This window comes from Schistocerca americana, chromosome 1, assembly GCF_021461395.2.
Source record: "Schistocerca americana isolate TAMUIC-IGC-003095 chromosome 1, iqSchAmer2.1, whole genome shotgun sequence".
In the NCBI taxonomy this organism is placed as follows: domain Eukaryota; kingdom Metazoa; phylum Arthropoda; class Insecta; order Orthoptera; family Acrididae; genus Schistocerca; species Schistocerca americana.
The window spans coordinates 847,472,119-847,493,249 of NC_060119.1; the positions used below are offsets into that span (position 1 = coordinate 847,472,119).

At 40.5% G+C, this 21,131-nt stretch overlaps 1 protein-coding gene across 1 annotated transcript in view; it reads left to right on the forward strand.

Annotated features, from left to right (window-relative positions):
• LOC124594581 (pyruvate kinase-like) overlaps window positions 1-21,131 on the forward strand; it is a 96,292-nt gene that overhangs the window by 17,091 nt on the left and 58,070 nt on the right. The window contains exon 3 of the mRNA XM_047132955.1: window positions 17,153-17,479. Within this exon, the coding sequence (XP_046988911.1) occupies window positions 17,153-17,479 (327 nt within the window). The remainder of the gene's footprint in view (window positions 1-17,152; window positions 17,480-21,131) is intronic.

A 21,131-nucleotide genomic window follows, 5' to 3' on the forward strand; every position in this document is an offset into this window, starting at 1 on the left:
GATATCTCACGAATTGAAAACGTCTGGTCATTGGTGGCCGAGCAACTGGCTCGTCACAATACGACAGGCACTAGTCTTGATGAACTGTGGTATCATGTTGAAGTTGCATGGGCAGTTGTACCTGTACACGCCATCCAAGCTCTGTTTGACTCAATGCCCAGGCGTATCAAGGCCGTTATTAAGGCCAGAGGTGGTTGTTCTGGGTACTGACTTCTCCGGACTTACGCACCCAAACTGCTTGATAATGTAATCACATGTCAGTTCTAGTATAATATATTTGCCCAATGAATACCCGTTTATTATCTGCCTTTCTTCTTGGTGTAGCAATTTTAGTGGCCAGTAGTGTATATTCTATATAATTAAAGGTTAAAATATTCATATTTGGTTTTGTTTCTCATTTGGGATCTTTTAGACTTTGTTAGGACGAATCTCATAATTTTAAACATCACCCTACAGAAGGCGTCGTACACTTAAATGATTTGTTATAACATTCTTCACTCTCCGATGGATGTCTACCGTTGTTTGCCGTTTGGCAGCTAAGAAATGAGTAGCAACACCCTGGTTCTTCTTGGAGCCATTTGGTAATAACGTGACCATAGTTCTCCTTACCCTTACGCAAGTCATACGGACATTAATGCTGCGCTTATCACTTGCCTATGTGTGGGTGCTTATATATCCGCGTCGGAGTCGCGCTGTGATGCATATGTGCTGCAGCAACACCCTCAAACGGAAACTTTTTGATCGTACCTCGGATTTTACTACGAAAAACTGACGTTCTGATGTATCTATGAAACGTAACAGTTTATGTTATAAGACGAATCATACTCCGCAAGCCACGTAAAGGTGTGAGGCGGAGGGTAATTCTGGCACCTCTTCTGGTACCACTAACTGATCCCCCATTCCTGTTTCATTCGCTGACGGCGCGTGGGGAAAATGCAAGCTGGCAAGCCTCTGTATTAGCTCTAATCTCTCGAATTTTCTCGTTGTGCCATTTCATTGTTTGGATGAGCTGAATATGCGGTCCGCAGACTGAAATTTTTGGTTGGATCATTAGGTGTACTCGGATGATAAATCCATAGATCAGTGCCCCGCGAAAGGCAAAGGCACGCTTCATACTTGCAATGTATGAGAAATGTCGTTTAGGTATTTTTTGATGTAACAGCGATTGTTTCCTGCCCGCTTGAGTATCTTGTGGGCAGTGATACGGAGAATGAAGAACCATCGAGACGTTTCCACAGTTTCGCATACCCAAGCGGATGGTGGAGCCCCAGCTACAGTGACGTGTCCGGCCACTGCAGCGTATGTGCGGCGGCCGGAAGTGGCAGGAGGCGGCCGGTGCACGCCGATAAGGCGGGCCTGCGCGCCGCCGATTGCGCAGCTCTTCCTATCTTGCGGTCGCTGACAGTTTTGCAACCGCAGTTTCCTCCAAACGTGCCGCAGATAGGCTCTGAAGAAAAGTCCGGTGAGCCTTCCTTGCTCGCGTCTCTCTAAGATTCACGGTAGTGAGGCCGAAATGACGCAGACTCCCAGGAAGCAAACGACGTAATGGGAGGTTTACTCCGACATTCATCCGGAACTTTACATACTCGACCATCGCAATGTCTCACTTCCTCAAGTGTCCGGAAGCATTATAATTTAGCCATCTTCACGGTATATTTAGCTGTTACAAATGAACATTTAGGTCAGATCTATAGGTGCAGTTTAATTATATGAATTGATGAAGGAAGCAACTGTTAGTAGATAGATGATGATAATTAACGACTATTTAATACGACAGTCAATAGTTTCAGTTTAATAAGTCGTAAAGTGTCTTTTGCTTTTCGAATCGTAATACGGCTGTTTCAGTAAAAATGCGAAGTATGTGTAACAGTATTTGATAGAGTTCTTCAACATGCTATAACAACGTATCTTCAGTTTTCCGCCGCTTGAATAAAGAGAAAAACATATTCGCTTATATCAATTAACGAACTGTTTGAATATGTGTAATGAAGAACGACGTTTGCTGCAGCAGTTTACGTATGTGTCACACAGCTGTACATCCATATGACATGGCTGGATTTAAATAAAATGTACTTAGTTTTCTAACTGTATCCTCAAAATCAAACCAATGGTGTGGAGATCTACAGTTTAGCTTTGACTCAAATTCACGGTGCAAAAACGCGTCGTTCTACTGCGCAGATGATTCATTTATTTTGAAACACATACTTTTTTACATTCCTCAGCAGTTAGATGGTTTTGCTGCCTGGGCGTGGGGGAGGGGGGGGGGGGCATCAAGCTACCCTATATCACAAGAAAAATTCACACGAAAAACTGTTATGGTTACAACAAGTTATATTCCACAATTCAGTGCGGGGGAAATCAAAATATGATACCGTCACTAATAAAATATTGTGCTTGATCAGTATGCAAACTATATCTAAAAAAGTCATTGTATTCCGCCAAAAGCAACTGCACTCTCCAATTTACTTGTCGAAGGCAGTTTTAATCACATCACCATTTTCAGTCGACCTATACACACGCACACACTCATAACACACACAAAATACATTCATACATACAATGAAGTGACAAAAGTCATGGGATACCTCCTAATATTGTGTTGGACATCTTTTTTCCAAGCAGCAGCTCGACATGGCATGGACTCAACAAGTCCTTTAAGTCCTTTGCAGAGATACTGCGCCATGTTGGCTCCATAGCTGTCCGTAATTGCGAAAGTGTTGCCGGTGCAAGGTTTTGTGCAAGAACTGACCTCTCGATTATGTGCCATAAATGCTCGATAGGATTGATGTCGGGCGATGCGCGTAGCCATATTTGTCGATCGAAATGTCAGGATAGTTCTTCAAACAAATCGTGAACAGTTGTGATGCTATGTCATGGCGCATTGTCAGCCACAAAAATTCCATGGTTGTTTGGGAACATGAAGTCCACGAATGGCTGAAAATAGTCTTCAAGTAACTGAAAATAAACATTTCCAGTCAATGATGGGTTCTTGTGGTCTGGAGGACCCGGTCCATTCAGTATAAACACACCCCACACCATTATGGAGCCACCACCAGCTTGCCCAGTGCCTTGTTGACAACTAGGATCTATGGCTTCGTGGAGTCTGTACCATAATCGAACCCTACTATCAGTTCTTACCATCTGAAATGGGGGACTCATCTGACCACTACACGGTTTTCCAGTCGTCTAGGATCCAACCGATATGGTCACGAGGCCGGGAGAGGTACTGTAGGCGATGTCGTGCCGTTAGCAAAAGTACTGGCGTCAGTCATCTGCTGCTATAGCCCATTAACACCAAATTTCGCCACACTGTCCTATCAGATATATTCACCGAACGTCTCCCATTGATTTCTGCGGTTATTTCACTCAGGGTTGCTGGTCTGTTAGCACATGACAACTCTTAAGCAAACGTAACTGCTCTCAGTCGTTACGTGAAGGCCGTCGCCACTGCGTTGTTCGAGGTGAGAGGTAATGCCTCAAATTTGGTATTCTCGGCATATTCTTGACAATGTGGGTCTCGGAATATTGAATTCCCTAACGAATTCCGGAACGGAATGTCACGCGTCTAGGTCCAACTACCATTCTGTGTGCAGAGTCTATTATTGCCATCCCATGTTGTCACCTCAGTGTATGTGCAAATTGCTAACCCCTGACTCTTTTCGCCCCAGGTGGAGCAGATAAAAATGGCCTGGAGAATAGAGTAAGCGCACACTGACAGATCAGATGACCTGGGTGGCCAGTTAGGGCCGCGACCAGACTGACCTCTGCAAACAACTCCTTCAAGTGTGAAGATTGTGTAAATATACTACAGGGTTCGGCTGGCTGTATGGGCATTTGCTTCATTATGTTGGAAGTAACTGTAGGTGTTCTCCTCCTCCGATAATGCTGCCACAAACCGTTTGGAATTGTAAATGGTTGCGAAAACACACTTGACCTCTTAGCCACAAATAATCCTATTCTAATAGGGAGCGTCATGACGGATACAGGGATTAGTGAACACAAGGTCATTGTAGTGAGGCTGAAAACCATATCAACGAAAACCACTATAAATAAACGTAAAATATATCTATTTAAAACAGCGAATAACAATTCGCTTGATGCCTTCCTACGAGAGAGTCTCCATTCCTTCCAAGCTAATTATGTGAAGACCAGATATGGCTCAAATTCAAAGATACAGTATCGACAGCAATAGATAGATTAATACCTCATAAGTTAATAGGAGACGGGACTGATCCACCATGGTATACAAAACACGTCAGAACACTGTTGCACAAGCAACGATAAAAGCATGCGAAATTCATAAGAATGCAAAATCCAAAAGACTGACTAAGTTTCACGGAGGCTCGAAATTCAGTGCGGACATCAATTCGAGATGCTTTTAATAGTTTCCACAATGATACATTGTCTTCAAATATGATAGAAAACCCAAAGAGATTATGTTCGTATGTAAAGTACACCAGTGGCAAAAAAACAGTCTATACTGTCACTGCGCGATAGCGATGGAATTTCCGCAATTCCTTCGCGAAAGAAGATGACGTAAATATTACAGAATTAGCTGTTAGCATGAGTGACATAAAATTAGATATCTTAGGTGTTGCGAAACAAGTCTTCCGGTCCAGATGGTATACCAGTCAGGTTACTTTCAGAGTATGCAGACACAATAGCGCCTTTCTTAGCAATCATATACAACCGCTTACTTGACGAAAGGTCTGTTGCTAAATACTGGAAAGTAACACAGGTCACACCAATATTCAAGAAAGGAAATAAGAGTAACCTATTGAATTACAGACTCATATCACTGACCTCAATATGCAGTAGGATTTTGGAGCATATACTGTACTTGGACATTATGAATCATCTTGAAGAAAATGACTTATTGACACATAACCAACGCGGATTCAGAAAATATCGTTCTTGTGCAACACAGCTAGCTCTTTATTTCCATGAAGTAATGAGTGCTGTCGACAAGGGATCTCATATCGATTCCATATTCCTAGGTTTCCAGAAGGCTTTTGATACCGTTCCTGACAAGCGACTGTTAATCAAATTGCGTGCATGTGGAGTATCGTCTCAGTTGTGTGGCTGTATTCATGATTTCTTCTCAGGGAGACCACAGTTCGTAGTGATAAACGGTAAATCATAGAGTATAACAGAAGTGATATCTGGCGTTCCGCAAGGTAGTGTCATAGGTCCTCTGCTCTTCCTGATTGACATAAATGATCTAGGTGACAATCTGAGCAGCCCCCTTAAATTGTTTGCAGATGATACTGTAATTTACCATCTAGTAAAATCATCAGACGATTAATTCCAATTACAAAATGATCCAGAGAGAATTTCTGTATGGTGCGAAAAGTGGCAGTTGGCACTAAACAAAGAAAAGTGCGACGTCATCAACATGGGTACTAAAAGAAATCTGATAAATTTTGGATATACGATAAATCACACAAATCTAAGGCCTGTCAATTCGACTAAATACCTAGGAATTACAATTACGAGCAACTTAAATTGGAAAGACCACATTGATAATATTGTGGGGAAGGCGAAACAAAGACTGCGCTTTGTTGGCAGAACACTTAGAAAATGCGACAAACCCACTAAAGAGACAGCCTCCATTACACTTGTTCGTCCTCTCCTGGAATACTGCTGCACGGTGTGGGATCCTTACCAGGTAGGATTGACGGATGGTATCGAAAAAGTGCAAAGAAGAGCAGCCCGTTTCGTGTTATCGTGCATTAGGGGTGAGAATGTCACTCATATGATACGGAGGTTGGGGTGTCAGTCACTGAAACAAAGGCGATTTTGTTTGCGGCGAGATCTATTTACAAAATTTCAATCACCAAATTTCTCTTCCGAATGTGCAAAAATTTTGTTGACACCCACAAACGTAGGGAGAAATGATCATCATAATAAAATAAGAGAAATCAGAGCTCGAACGGAAAGATTTAGGTGCTCTTTTTTCCCACGCGCCACTCGAGAGTGAAATGGTAGAGTAGTAGTATGAAAATGGTCCGATGAACCCTCTGCCAGGCACTTAAGTGTGAATTGCAGAGTAACCATGTAGATGTAGAAATGTCCGGACCACTTTTATTTGTCCAGAACATGAAACCTGGGCATAAAAATATAGAAAAATATCACTTTTATGCTGGCTAAACCTTGTTATATCACTCGTATTGAAACATCCCCTTAGAAAAATTGATGAATTACTGTGCTTGGATACCCGTTACGATATTTGATTTTCAAATAGCTGAGCAGAACTAAACGTACTCGGACATTTCTCTCATTACTTATCCTGATCAACACTAAACTGACACACAATATTTTTAGCGCAACGCAATCTGACTTAATAATCCCTCCAAAAGAATGGCCCTGACTAACAATAACCTATACCTTTCATGAATCAATTACCTCACAAAAATCTTCGTTACTCGAACTACTGCAATACAGCGAGCGCCAATACTGCCAGCTAAATAAAAGATTCTAACTACTGATAGGCATACTTAGCAAATGAAAGGTTTTGATGGAGAACAAATAATGTATTTACCTTAATAGTGTTCAAAAGTCGTAATATACATGTCAGTTCATGACATCCAATCTTACAAATTTACGGTCTCTGATGGACACACATCCGGATCATCTGCTCTCAAAACTCCGCCATCTCTCTCCCCACATCCACCACTGCTGACAGCTCACCTCCAACTGCGCAACGCTACGTGCTGTTCACATCCAATTGCCCAACACTACAACAGCGAATATTCCAACAATGCCAACCAGCCACAGACTGCACACAGCACAGCCAGTAATTTTCATATAGAGCGCTACGTGGCGTTACCAACATAAAAACCTGAACAGCCTACTTACATAGCCCCCATGCTCCCCACAAAAAATTGTTTTGGGCAGTGGCCAATAATGATTTCATAAAATTTTTCATAATTATAATAACAAAGATATCAAATGCACACACTTATTGATGCACTGTTGGTCAAAAGCAAAAATTGTTCTCATAAAGACAGTCCTGATCATTTATCAAAATTGTGATTGCATTGCACAAAGTCTGATCAGAAAAAGAAAATGCACACGGAAGTAATGGATTTCCATGCAGTCTTGAAGAAGTATTGTTGTCCTTCCAATGGAAAGACAATGCTGACTCTTGACATGCAGTCAGGTAATGGGCCACAACAGAGGAAACCCACAACAGAGTCAGTCGAAGTTTTGAAGGATATTGGTAGGTGGGTCATCACAGAGCAGACCCACTGTAGTCCTGGTAGAGAGTATGGTATTGGTGGGTCATCAAATGTACAGACCCACTGCAGTCCTTGTAGACATGGCCAGCAGCCATCTGTTGCGACTGTGCAGGTGCACAGTCACCATCGAAGTGTCTTACGGACAATATAGCAAGTCCACAAACCACCACTTGTGCACTCACAAAATTTTTCGAATTGGCCTTAGAACCAGCAATGCTGTTAACCAGTCCCTTGCTGAATTATTAACACATGTGCAAACACTAACAGTCCCAACTTCTCACATATTGTAGCCAACAGAAATGTGTGCATTGAAATGAATGCTTACAAGTTACTTAATTTGATGAACTGGTGTCAATTACAATTTTATAACATGAGAATACAATTACAAGGGTATAGAAAACATCATTAAAAACATAATAATACAGATGACATTTGTAGTAATACAGGCTTTACAAAAGAATAGAAATAAACATGTACATCAGTGTTACAGGAATTATGACATCCATAAATAAATAATATAATGGAATAGTTTTCGAAAATTAATTTCACACATGAGCATTAGAACAGAACAGAATAAATAATGTCTAAACATCTTTACAAAGTAAATAACACATTATTGGAAAAATTCTACAACATAACTCTTATCAGATAAATACATAAAGACAGGAAGAACATAAATATTCAAGGGTACACAAACACATAGCGGAATAACACAAAAGGAAAGGACAGGGTTTGTTTTACTGCAGTATTTTGCGAACAAAACTTTCTTTACTTCTTGGAGATCTCCCTTCGTTCATCATTATTCCCAAAAAGTCCTATCTATACCTACTTTCTGTAATCTATTCATATCCTCTTCCAAAATAATTATTCTTCATTGTACAGTACCCTTTTTTTTTTAAAAAAATACATTTTTCGTATAACTTCTCAATGCATTTCTTCCAATTCATTGCAACTCATGCTCTTATATAGCCTACCGCCTCTTAAGCTAACTTAAATCTACTGAGCTCAGATGTATAAACTAAGGGACAAGGCAATGCAGCAGCACAAAACAGTTAACACAAACAGCAATGACAAAAAAATGCAAACTGGCAAAACTAGAAGCAATAAATATAAATTAGCAAAGCAAATGCAACATTACAACTAATATGAGCCAATGTGCAGCAACAACAAAAATAAATCAGTAGTAAAACTGGCTTAACAGAGTACTACAAAGTGAAATTCAGTAGCACTATGCCTGGCAAACAGCAGCAGCAAATGCAATAACTTATACCTAAATATGACATAGCTCAAGCAGAAAAAATTGTACACTAAAGACAACAATGCAGATAAGGGAAATGTCTATTCATATCTTAATGTCTATGTCATTAAAGTGGTGCACCACAACAACTTATTCAACAAAAAAAAAAAAAAAAAATTACCAAGTACTTGAAAAGAAAATTAAGTTTGCAGTTACTGTTATTAGTCACTTCTTATTGTTCTTTCCTTTTTCGAAGAATGTGAATCATAAAATTATTATTTAATAGATCTGTTGAAAGAAAGTGTTCACATTAGCAAATGCATTTAATTTTATTTTATAAAACCAATGCTGCAACACAGCTGGAAACCAGATATCAAATGAAATAAGCAACTATGTACAAAGCAAATCATAAAACCTTAATGCAATAGCCATGTGGCATTTCATAAGACAGTGGAAATTCTCTCAACTCTCGTAGAAAGACACTTGTCATAATCAGGTGTGCAGATGGAAGAATATTTCCCATCAATTCATAAGCATTTCAGTAAGTATCAGAAAGTATGAGCTCAAAACTGCAATCATATGTTTCAAGTATGAGCGTGTCTTATTTGAAATGCTTTCTACAAAGAAATGTCAATAGTGAGGTTAATGGCCTCTGTTTTTTTCTAATGCCTTTTTCTCCAGGCGACTGGCACAGCTGGGCGCCCATAACGCATTACGTCAAGGTCACTTAGCTTTCTTACCGAAATATTTACCACAGCAGTTTGTGCTACAGTAACAGTCTCATGTAAAAAAAATTCACAGGTCGAGAATTTGTGTTACAAATGTGTAGGAACGAAATCCTATAAACATAACAGCGTCCAAAAAATTTTCACCGGCATTGTGATACATTCACGCATGTACACACATTTCATAGCTCTTAAAGTACGATTCTTGGTTTCCAACATCCTTTTTCTCAAATCAGAGTCCCTAACCACTACTCATTATTCCTTACCTTATTACACATATACATATCCATTGACACTTCTTCAATATTTCATCATAATAAATACATAGCATAATGAAATTCCTCATATAGCATCAGCTTATTGATCATAAACATACGTCAACAGCGTAGTACACATCATCATCGTAATAATATCATAACATTTCAGTCAAATCTCAAAAACGTCATAGTTTTCTGCAATAATTTCAAAACAGAAAAAAAAATCTCTGCTCATTTCAGTAGTGTCATCTACCTCAAACATACTTTAAAAATCATGATCCCATACCAAATACATCATTCAAAGCTCTCATAGTATCAGAATGGTTCTGAAAAAATATGAACAGTTCACAAAGTACAGACAAAATACAATTTCATAAGTGTGAAGTTATCCAGCTGTGTAATTGCATAAGCATGTGTCACTGATGTAGTAAAAAAAATGTTTGTCTCTCTCAGTTAAACGATCAGATAGCTTTGCAATTTTGTGTTAGAGAAATATGGTGCCGATGTGTAAAGTTGTATAAGCGAATACCATATTAGCTAGGGCTCCTAGCGCTCACCACACACATGGTACACAAGTAGGCGTGTACCCCCCTGAGGATTAATGTAATTATACCCTCAGGTGTTACGGATTACAGCAATGGAATGAAATGTATCACAGAAAACCTTTGTATCATCGTAATTCAAAAATCTTTAAAAATAAATGTTTTAAGTACAAAATTAATCACTCAAATACGTGTACTGTAGCGCTAAACTATGCGTCTTATTGTAAGATAATCTCTGTCATTACTTAAGGGTAAACAATGTGCCAAGTGTTGTAATTATCATCGTCTGTAAGCAAAGTTCTGTAGAAGTCAATGTACTTACCTCGTAATAAACAAAGTGAATTGCTATGCGTATAGATATCGTAGTTGTTACGCTTATTGCCGTGATTAATGTAAGTACTGTACTGTAACGTACTGTTGTGCTACAGAAAAGGCTGTCTCATTGTAGCTATACCACAAAAGTTACTACTAAAACATGTATTCCTTTCCAGAAGAATTCAGAAAAACTGTGAAGGTATGAAACAGATACACCACAAAAGCAATATTATAAATTGTGTCACTCATGAGTAGCGTCGTCATATAATCGTGTAGCTGTCAAATAAACTAACCACTGTATCATCTGGTCTCTCTCAGAAAGCACTTTGAAACGTCCCCTTTGAACAATTATACATGACTGTGCTTAAACTGACACACAATATTCTGTTAGCGCAACGCAATCTGACTTTCAAAATTCCCTACAAAAGAATGGCCCTGACTAACATTAAACTATACCTTTCACAAATCACTTACCTCACAAAAATCTTCGCTGCTCAAGCTACTGCAATACAGCGAGCGCCACTACTGCCAGCTAAATAAAAGATTCAAACTATGGAAGGCACTAACTACTGATAGGGATAGTTAGCAAATGAAAGATATTAATAGAGAACAAACAATGTATTTACCTTGATATCATCATATATAAATATAGCAGTTCATGACAAATTTCAAAACTCCGCCATCTCTCTCCCCACATCCACCACTGCTGGCGGCTCACCTCCAACTGCGCAACGCTACGCGCTGTTCACATCCAGCTGCCACTGCCCAACACTACAATGGCAGACAACAATGCAAACTAGACACAGACTGCACACAGCACAGCCAGTGATTTTCACACAGAGGTGGCGTTACCAATAAGAAAACATAAACAGCCTACTTACATAGCCCCCATGCTCCCCACAAAAAATTTTACAAATTGTTCTGGGCAGTACCCAATAATAATTTGATAAAATTTTTCATAATTACAATAACAAAGATATCAAATGCACACACTTATTGGTACAATGTTGGTCAAAAGCTAAAATTTTCTCACAGTCTATAAAGACAGTCCTGATTCATCACAGTAAAATTACAGTGTTTTTCTTTTTTTTTCAAAGTCTGAACAGTAAAAGAGAATGCACACAGAAGTAGTGGATTTCCATGCAGTTTTGAAGGAGTAGTGTTGTCCTTCCAACGAAAAGACAATGCTGACTCTTGACATGCAGACAGGTAATGGGCCACAACAGAGCAAACCCACAGCAGAGTCAGTCGAAATTTTGAAGAGTATTGGTAGGTAGGTCATCACAGAGCAGACCCACTGTAGTCCTGGTAGAGATTATGGTATTGGTGGGCCACCAGAGGTGCAGACCCACTGCAGTCCTTGTAGAAATAATGGTATTGGTGAGTCATCAAAGATGCAGACACACTGTAGTCTTTGTAGAGACGGCCAGAAACCATCTGTTGTGACTGTGCAGGTGCACAATCACCATCGAAGAGTCTTGCGGGGAATATAGCAAGTCCATGAACCACCACTTGTGCACTCACAAAATTTTTTTTGACATGTCCTTAGAACCAGCAATGCTGTTATCCAGTCCCTTGCTGAATTAGTAACACACGTGCAAACACTAACAGTCCCAACTTCTATGAAACGTCCCCTTTGAACAATTATACATGACTGTGCTTAAACTGACACACAATATTTTGTTAGCGCAACGCAATCTGACTTTCAAAATTCCCTACAAAAGAATGGCCCTGACTAACATTAAACTATACCTTTCACAAATCACTTACCTCACAAAAATCTTCGCTGCTCAAGCTACTGCAATACAGCGAGCGCCACTACTGCCAGCTAAATAAAAGATTCAAACTATGGAAGGCACTAACTACTGATAGGGATAGTTAGCAAATGAAAGATATTAATAGAGAACAAACAATGTATTTACCTTGATATCATCATATATAAATATAGCAGTTCATGACAAATTTCAAAACTCCGCCATCTCTCTTCCCACATCCACCACTGCTGGCGGCTCACCTTCAACTGCGCAACGCTACGCGCTGTTCACATCCAGCTGCCGCTGCCCAACACTACAATGGCAGACAACAATGCAAACTAGACACAGACTGCACACAGCACAGCCAGTGATTTTCACACAGAGGTGGCATTACCAATAAGAAAACATAAACAGCCTACTTACAACTTTAAATCCATAACGTATTTTCAAGTAAACCAAAATGTTGCATTAAAATCTCATTAGCAGTACCGGTATATGTTCTAAGTATGTAAGCCTTATAATCGTTACGTAATCGCGCAACTGACAAGCAAGAATGTACACACACAGTAACACTGTCGCCTGTTGGCTATAACAATGCATTTATAATTACTGCCTAAATATGTTCCCTAGGTTCTAGACTGGATAGTTAACTTCAAAACATTGTTTCTAAGTGTGAAAAAGCGTACTAGTAACGTGAAGTGAAAAATTTTATTGCAAAGACTAAGTTAAAAAGCAGATTATCTCTCAATAAACGGTTTTACATGTGAAATGTGGTGCAATCCATTACCTTTCTTCAGTACGCAGCATATAAACTTGAAAACAATTATCATGCGGTATATGTCGGTAAAGAATGCTAAAATTTTTCTCGAGATTGGCGTGTATGTTATTTTTCTCTGAGCCAGCCGGCGCACGTGGCTGCCTGCGGTCTCTGTGTTGACGCGCGTCGTTATTGGGATTTGGAGATCTAACTTCTACAAATTCACCTTGTCGAGAGGGCCCTGCCGTATTTGAATCCCGCCAGTTCTGATTAACTCTGGTCTATTGTTAAGGTTATATCGTCTGTCGTCATGTCGGTAGTCGGTGTAGTTATGTTCTTGTCGGTCACGTTGTGGAGAATTTCTCCATGAGTCGTAACTGCGCGGTGGACCGTTGCGTCTGAATTTATTCTGTCTCCTTCGATAATACTTATTTTGGTTCCCATATTGTCTGTTTCTCTGATTGTCTCTGTGATAGTCATTACCACGGAGAGGTGATCTTTTCCTGTAATTATTACTACTCTGCCAACGGTTGTCACACGGGTGGTGTCTGTTTTGGTCATGATTTGCGTTGTAAGAATAGCCTTGCCGTGTCCAATTAATATTTCTGTCATCGCGGAATTGTGAAGGATGTGGCCTATAATAGTTGTGTTCCTGTTTTCGCGTCCCGCGATTGTCAGTGTCAATTTCCAATTCTTGTAACAGTCCCTGAAAAGATTCGATGTCGTCTTTGCAACGTCCTACCAAAATAATATGTCGTAAATGTTCAAGCAATTTGATTAAGCAAATGCGGATGAGTTCTGAGGGGCTGTATGGGTTTGAAAGATACTGATTCTTATGCAACATCTCTTCAAAATATTTGACAAGACTGGAAAATTCAGATTGTTCGAAACGTTTCATCATTATGTTTTACTCGGTCTTGAGTAGCTAGAGACCAATATGCTGAGAGGAAGGCATGATAAAATTCTCCTTCACTGTGATAATCGTGAATGACCGATCGCAATCTTACAGCTGGTTCATTCTGTAAGTAGCCACCCATAAATTCTAATCTGCGCTCTAGTGACCAGCTGGGAGGAAAACAATGAGAAAATTGATGAAGCTATGCTTGTGGATGAATGTCGTTGCCGGAATTTTTAATGTTTTGAATTACGTGTAGTAATGAACAGCTTATAGTCAAAGTCATCGGTCGGTGAGTCGCATATCGGTCATTGTTACGTCGTGTCAGCGGTTCCATCTCAAAATTCGGTGCACCTTGCCAATTTCTTTCATAATTTCCGAAATGCCCTGTGTTATTATTTTGTGGCTTTTCCGTATTTCTAATTCCCTCTTCCCTTGTTGGGGCGTGAGTCTCCTCTGAAATACGTAATTCTTGTATTACTTGTGCTAACTGATCTTGTACTTCCCGGATTTCTCTTTTGTGTTGCGTATCAATTTGATTCTGATTTTGTTTGGATTTCCTAATTTGTTCGTACTCTCTGTGCTATTAAAGACTACCGGTCTTGTGTCATTCAGATTATCATCTACCTTCGTAGATAAATTATTTAGCTGATCCGAAAGTTCGACTACTTTCTCCGATAATGAACTAATTTCCTCCATGTGTCTTTCTGAACCAATTTTCAGAGTATCTACTGTGTCCTTTAAGTTTTCCTGAATTTTTGCAAGTTGCGTAACCGAATCGGTAGATGCAACTGAGTCAATTTTAGCTCGCAAGGTCTCTTGATTTTCATGAACAATAGTTTGCAGTTCTTTTATGACTGCTTCGTGGTTCTGTAATGCATTTTCATGCCGCGAAAAAATAGGTTGAAAATTCTCACAAATTTGTGTTTTTACGTAGACTTTTTGACATTTCGATTCGATGTTATGTAACTCAATAGTTAAATCTTCACGTGTTTGTTGAAGTGTTTCTTTAATTTGTTTCTGATTTTGTTCCATTTGTTGCGGTGTTTGTCCCCATTGTGTTTGTTTCATTGTGTCTAACTTTTGAAACTGTTGTCCCATTTGTTGCATTAATTGTAATAACAATGCACTGGTGTCTGATACATGTTCGTCTGCACTTCTCGGCAGTGCATATGCACCGGCAACATTCGCATTTTGAAAACCAGAAAATGTGTCTTGACTTGATTGATAAACGGGTAATGACACAAAACCTGAATCTACGGTATTTGCAAAATAGTGCCCTGTCATTTCGGATCCCTGTGGCGAGCTGTTGCCGACCGACCGATCGACAATACTGCCCACTTCACTAGCTGTTTCACTGTCTACACCATTATTTGCCGCCCGTTCCATTTCCCTATGCACAATTACCAAATTGCTACTTTGAATGTCTGTTAATTCTTTACACGGTGGTGCTGATAAGCTACGCTCGTCGTCACTATCATTTCTCAATTTACTTTGGAGCCTAGTGTTACGTTTTTCACACGCCATAATTATCACGTATTTCACACGATAACAACAAAAGCACAATTTGAAGAGCAAAAATAAGAAAGCACATTAACATAGCACTGAAAATAATACCAGTTAATTGCAAGCGCAGCTGCGAAATACTTGGTGCAAATGTACATGCATGCCACAACTGTTTTACTGTACAACAATGAAAAACAACAACTACAAAGGAAATTCTCTCTACAATTACGCGCTAGCAATAAACAATTACTACACTAATTACTCAAACTACAAGGAGAAAATCAGAAAATTCCAGTGAAGTATCCTCGGCTAAGGGTCGACATATGAAACATCCCCTCAGAAAAATTAATGAATTACTGTGCTTGGATACTCCTTGCGATATTTGATTTTCAAACAGCTGAGCAGAACTGAACGTACTCGGACATTTCTCTCTTTACTTATCCTGATCAACACTAAACTGACACACAATATTTTTAGCGCAACGCATTCTGGCTTTCATTAATCCCCACAAAAGAATGACCCTGACTGACAATAACCTATACCTTTCATGAGTGACTTACTTTACGGTCTCTGATTGACACACGTCCAGATCATCCGCTCTCAAAACTCCGCCATCTCTCTCCCCACATCCCCCACTGCTGGCGGCTCACCTCTAAACGCGCAACGCTACACGCTGTTCACATCCAACTGCCCAACACCACAATAGCGAATATTCCAACAATGCCATCCAGCCACAGACTGCACACAGCACAGCCAGTGATTTTCATACAGAGCGCTACGTGGCGTTACCAACATAAAAACCTAAACAGCCTGCTTACAGTATAAAAATTCTTTGTCTTAAAATCGTTGCTTGCATTCGACATGATTACACTAAATGATTATCGACACTGGCAGGAATGGAACGATCGCTGTCGATCAGTAATGTTGGAGCAGCTAATATCTGCTTACTTACGGAACCAGCGATAGTGATTCAGCAACGCCGGAACACAGGAAACCTAACACATTTATATTATATTTTTGTACAATGCTGTAAACGTGTGATAGGGTTTCTAAGATATGCCATAATCATGATAGGTATGGGTACAACTGCCACAATTCTGAAGTCCATATGTAAAATTAAAAGAATGTAATCGTTACGCGAGTTATGGCACCGTGCCAGAAAACGTAACACATTAAAATACCTCACCACAGCTATTGAACTGGAACATACATGCGTGGTCAACCTCTTAAAAAGGAATAGGGTTCATGGCAACGAACTTAGCAGCACAACTGTGTTTTCGTTGTAACAGTTTGCTTCCAAATAGTACTGTGAATTTAGAAAATAGCAGTGAAATAACTCCATTCCTCTTAAAAAGGAATAGGGTTCATGGCAACGAACTTAGCAGCACAACTGTGTTTTCGCTGTAACAGTTTGCTTCCAAATAGCGCTGTGAATTTAGAAAATAGCAGTGAAATAACTCCATTTTAATAGTACAATTCTGAAAATTCCGGGAAAGTTTGCGATTCACTGACTTACCTCATGTACCTGGCACGAGCATTGAGGTATGTGTCCCCTATTTCAGATACCGTTGGGAGCATACTGAGGAGGAAGATAGGCCGAGTTCAGTTTCCGTCTCCTGAGGACTTAGTTTAATGAACATAAACTTATAAAGAATAAACATTACAAATTATTTTATCTTTGCATGTAGTGATAAGAAAGAGCTCTCGTAGGTGGGAGTGGTTACATCCGAAAACTTGCTGGAATGAGCAAGAATACTGGCAGATACTAGGAAGTGCGCCGATTTTTATGAGGAGACAGGATTTTTTGTTTGTTTGTTATTTGTGGTGAGGTCTTACGGGACCAAACTGCTGAGGTCATCGGTCCCTGACGAGACAGGTATGGCAGTGACCCAGACGCGCATCGAAGTTGGTGTTGTGTTGCAGTACGCGGAGTCGAGCACGGCGGAGCACCTGTACGTGGACTACGGGAACATCACGAACGTGGTGACGGTGGGGGACCGCGTCTTCGTCGACGACGGGCTCATCTCGCTGATGGTGCGCAACGTGTCCGAGGACGCGGTGCAGTGCGAGGTGGAGAACGGCGGGAAGCTGGGCAGCCGCAAGGGCGTCAACCTGCCGGGCGTGCCCGTCGACCTGCCCGGCGTCTCCGAGAAGGACGCCGGCGACCTGCGCTTCGGCGTCGAGCAGGGCGTCGACATGATCTTCGCCTCCTTCATCCGCAACGCGCAGACCGTCCGCGACGTGCGCGACGTGAGTGAGCGGGCAGCTTTTCTTAACACCGCTCCTAGCACACCATGTCCACGTTTCCTATCCTCGTCCAAACTGAATCTCCCACTCTACAGCTGTGTCTGTCCTGTTTTGAAATGCCCTGCAAGATTTGAACTGTGCGTCGGTCAAGATTCGCACCCAGAACTTCGACTTTTACACGTTTCCTATACTCGTCCAAACTGAATCTCCCACTCTACAGCTGTGTCTGTCCTGTTTTGAAATGCCCTGCAAGATTTGAACTTTGACTTTTACACGTTTCCTATCCTCGTCCAAACTGAATCTCTCATTCTCCAGCTGTGTCTGTCCTGTTTTGAAATGCTCTGCAAGATTTGAACTGTGCATCGGCCAAGATTCGCACCCAGAACTTTGTCTTATGCGGACAGTGCTCTTAACCACTGCGCTATTCACACAAAGTCCACGGAATCTGTAAAGTGAAAGATTCATTTTGCAAAACATCTCGTAAGCAGGGGATAAGCCATTTTTCGATAATGTTCTCCTTCTACAGTACAACCAAGTGTGGAGAGTTTCTGTGAAATTTGGGAAGTAGGAGATAGGTGAGAAGTTTCACACTGAATATTCACTGACTGTGGCTAACAAACGGACAGTACAAACTTCCTCTCACCGATCTGATTCACAGTGACAGGATCTGTAGGGCACGACTAGGAATTCAGCGTATGTGAACAGGAAGGCACAATTCTCAATCGTTCTCGAGAGGATCAAGTTTAAAAAATTTTTGGCATGTTAATATACTTTGTATAATCGCAAGTATTCAAGCAGTCCGCAGCCGAGCGGGTAAGGTCGTAGCTTCACAAGTGCGTGCTCCCTAGATTGAATCTTGCTATTGGTACTTTTTAAAAATTCCTTCATTATTCTGCCAGCAGATTTCTCATGACAGTCGAAATGATCAATATTCAATTCTTCATTTATTACTTATATAATATTTATCCTGGAAAAGGGAAAAACATTTTTGTAAGGAAATTGAAAATTATAAAACGATACATAAGAGCTTTCAGTCAGATTAGTACAATCATAACATTTATATTACTGTATCTACGTTTGTGACAAGTATAATATATAACGCGTTGAGCGCTGGACGACTGATACTCATCGTAGAAATATGGAAAACAATAAACGTGTGATGAACGTGAAGTTTTTGCATACGCATGATTTCTCATTATGTCTATTGCAAAACACACTTGATTTACATTCATATATGATTCTCGGTCATCACGCAATTAAATGGCGCACTACGCATATTGAAACACATCACTGAATATTCTTACAGACGAATGATGGCGTGCGATTGATCGAATTTTTATGCAGCCTTCTCTAGAAGCTATCTTTCTATTCTGTTGGATGAAGTACAGGCAATTTTGTAGCCGCTGTATAAGGTTCTTCGCCTGTGTGTAAAAATAAACGTCGCAAGGCTGCACAAATGAAGTTATTTTATTTTATTACTTTATTATTTTAACAGGGTATTTTATTATTTTTAATAAGGGCCGTTGTGGCCGGGAGGTTCTAGGCGGTTCAGTCCAGAACCGCGCTGCTGCTATGGTCGCGGGTTCGAATCCTGCATCGAGCATGGATGGGTGTGATGTCCTTAGGTTAGTTAGGTTTAAGTATTTCTGAGTCTAGGGAACTCATGATCTCAGACGCTAAGTCCCATGGTGCTCAGAGCTATTTTTAATAAGGTATCGGTAGCTAGATTCGATGCAGGTACCTTGCGCTTGTGAAACTAATCGCCTACTTCCTCAAGCAAAATTGAAATTCGTCGTAATGTGTTATGGGATGAAACTGCTGAAGTCATCGGTCCCTAAGCTTACACACCACTTAATCTAACTTAAACTAACTTACGCTAAAGACAACACACACACCCATGACCGAGGGAGGACTCGAACCTCCGACGGGGGAAGCCGCGCCTTCCTCAGGTGTGGACTCATTGAAAGCTAGTGACCGTACAAATTATACAAACAGGCCTAAAATTTTTCGAACTCGATTTTCTCGAAAATGGTTCAGAGCTGCGTTTTGCTGTTTACATATGTTAACGAACTAGTCATTCCCTACACACCCTGTCAATATGAATCAAATGCGGGAAGGGAAGTTCGTACAGTGCCCTTGTCAGCCAGCGGTCGACGCGCCGCGAACCGCATGAGCCCCTGGGGGCCTTCTCCATACAACCCGCAACTGTTTTATAAATAAACATCTTATCATTGGGAAATATTGTAATTTCGCGCCAAAACTGAAATCCGAGTAACAGTGACGGCCGAACGAACTGACGACAATTACTGCGGCTCGCCACCAGTGCCGGCCAATCGAGCGAAACGAGTTATTGTGCGTCCGCGGCGCTGTGCGAAACTAACAACTAATTTGTTTTGAATTTTGGTAAGAGTGACCGTTTCCTGTTTCACACATTTGAGTTCACAAAGCTAAATAACGTTTATGAAACGCAATAATACGTCTGTTATTTCAGGATTTACTCGTGTTGAGGACTTAATAATTTTCAATGGTGGCTTAAAAAAAGAGAAGGTTACTAGAAGAAAATAGTGTGTTTAACGATACAAGGGCAGATTTATACTTCCTTACTGATTGTGAAGGAGAATCCCTATGATTAACATGTCAAAAGACTTTTGCTGTTCAAAAATAACATAATCTAAAACGCCATTATGGAACGAGCATAAGGCAGAATTTGAATGTCTTGTGCGTGATTTATGGAAATGTAACATTAACGCAAAAAGGTGGGAATTTAAGGAGATGGGACCTGGATAAACTGAAAGAACCAGAGGTTGTACAGAGTTTCAGGGAGAGCATAAGGGAACAATTGACAGGAATGGGGGAAAGAAATACAGTAGAAGAAGAATGGGTAGCTTTGAGGGATGAAATAGTGAAGGCAGCAGAGGATCAAATAGGTACAAAGACGAAGGCTAGTAGAAAACCTTGGGTAATAGAAGAAATATTGAATTTAATTGATGAAAGGAGAAAATATAAAAATGCTGCAAATGAAGCAGGCAAAAAGGAATACAAACGTCTCAAAAATGAGATCGACAGGAAGTGCAAAATGGCTAAGCAGGGATGGCTAGAGGACAAATGTTTGGATGTAGAGGCTTATCTCAATAGGGGTAAGATAGATACTGCCTACAGGAAAATTAAAGAGACTTTTGGAGAAAGGAGAACCACTTGCATGAATATCAAGAGCTTTGATGGAAACCCAGTTCCAAACAAAGAACGGAAAGCAGAAAGGCGGAAGGAGTATATAGAGGGTCTATACAAGGGTGATGTTCTTGAGGACAATATTATGGAAATGGAAGAGGATGTAGATGAAGATGAAATGGGAGACACGATACTGCGTGAAGAGTTTGACAGAGCACTGAAAGGCCTGAGTCGAAACAAGGCCCCGGGAGTAGACAACATTCCATTAGAACTACTGACAGTCTTGCGAGAGTCAGTCCTGACAAAGCTCTACCATCTGGTGAGCAAGATGTATGAGACAGGCGGAATACCCTCAGACTTCAAGAAGAACATAATAATTCCAATCCCAAAGAAAGCAGGTGTTAACAGATGTGGAAATTACCGAACTATCAGTTTAATAAGTCACAGCTGCAAAATACTAACCCGAATTCTTTACAGACGAATGGAA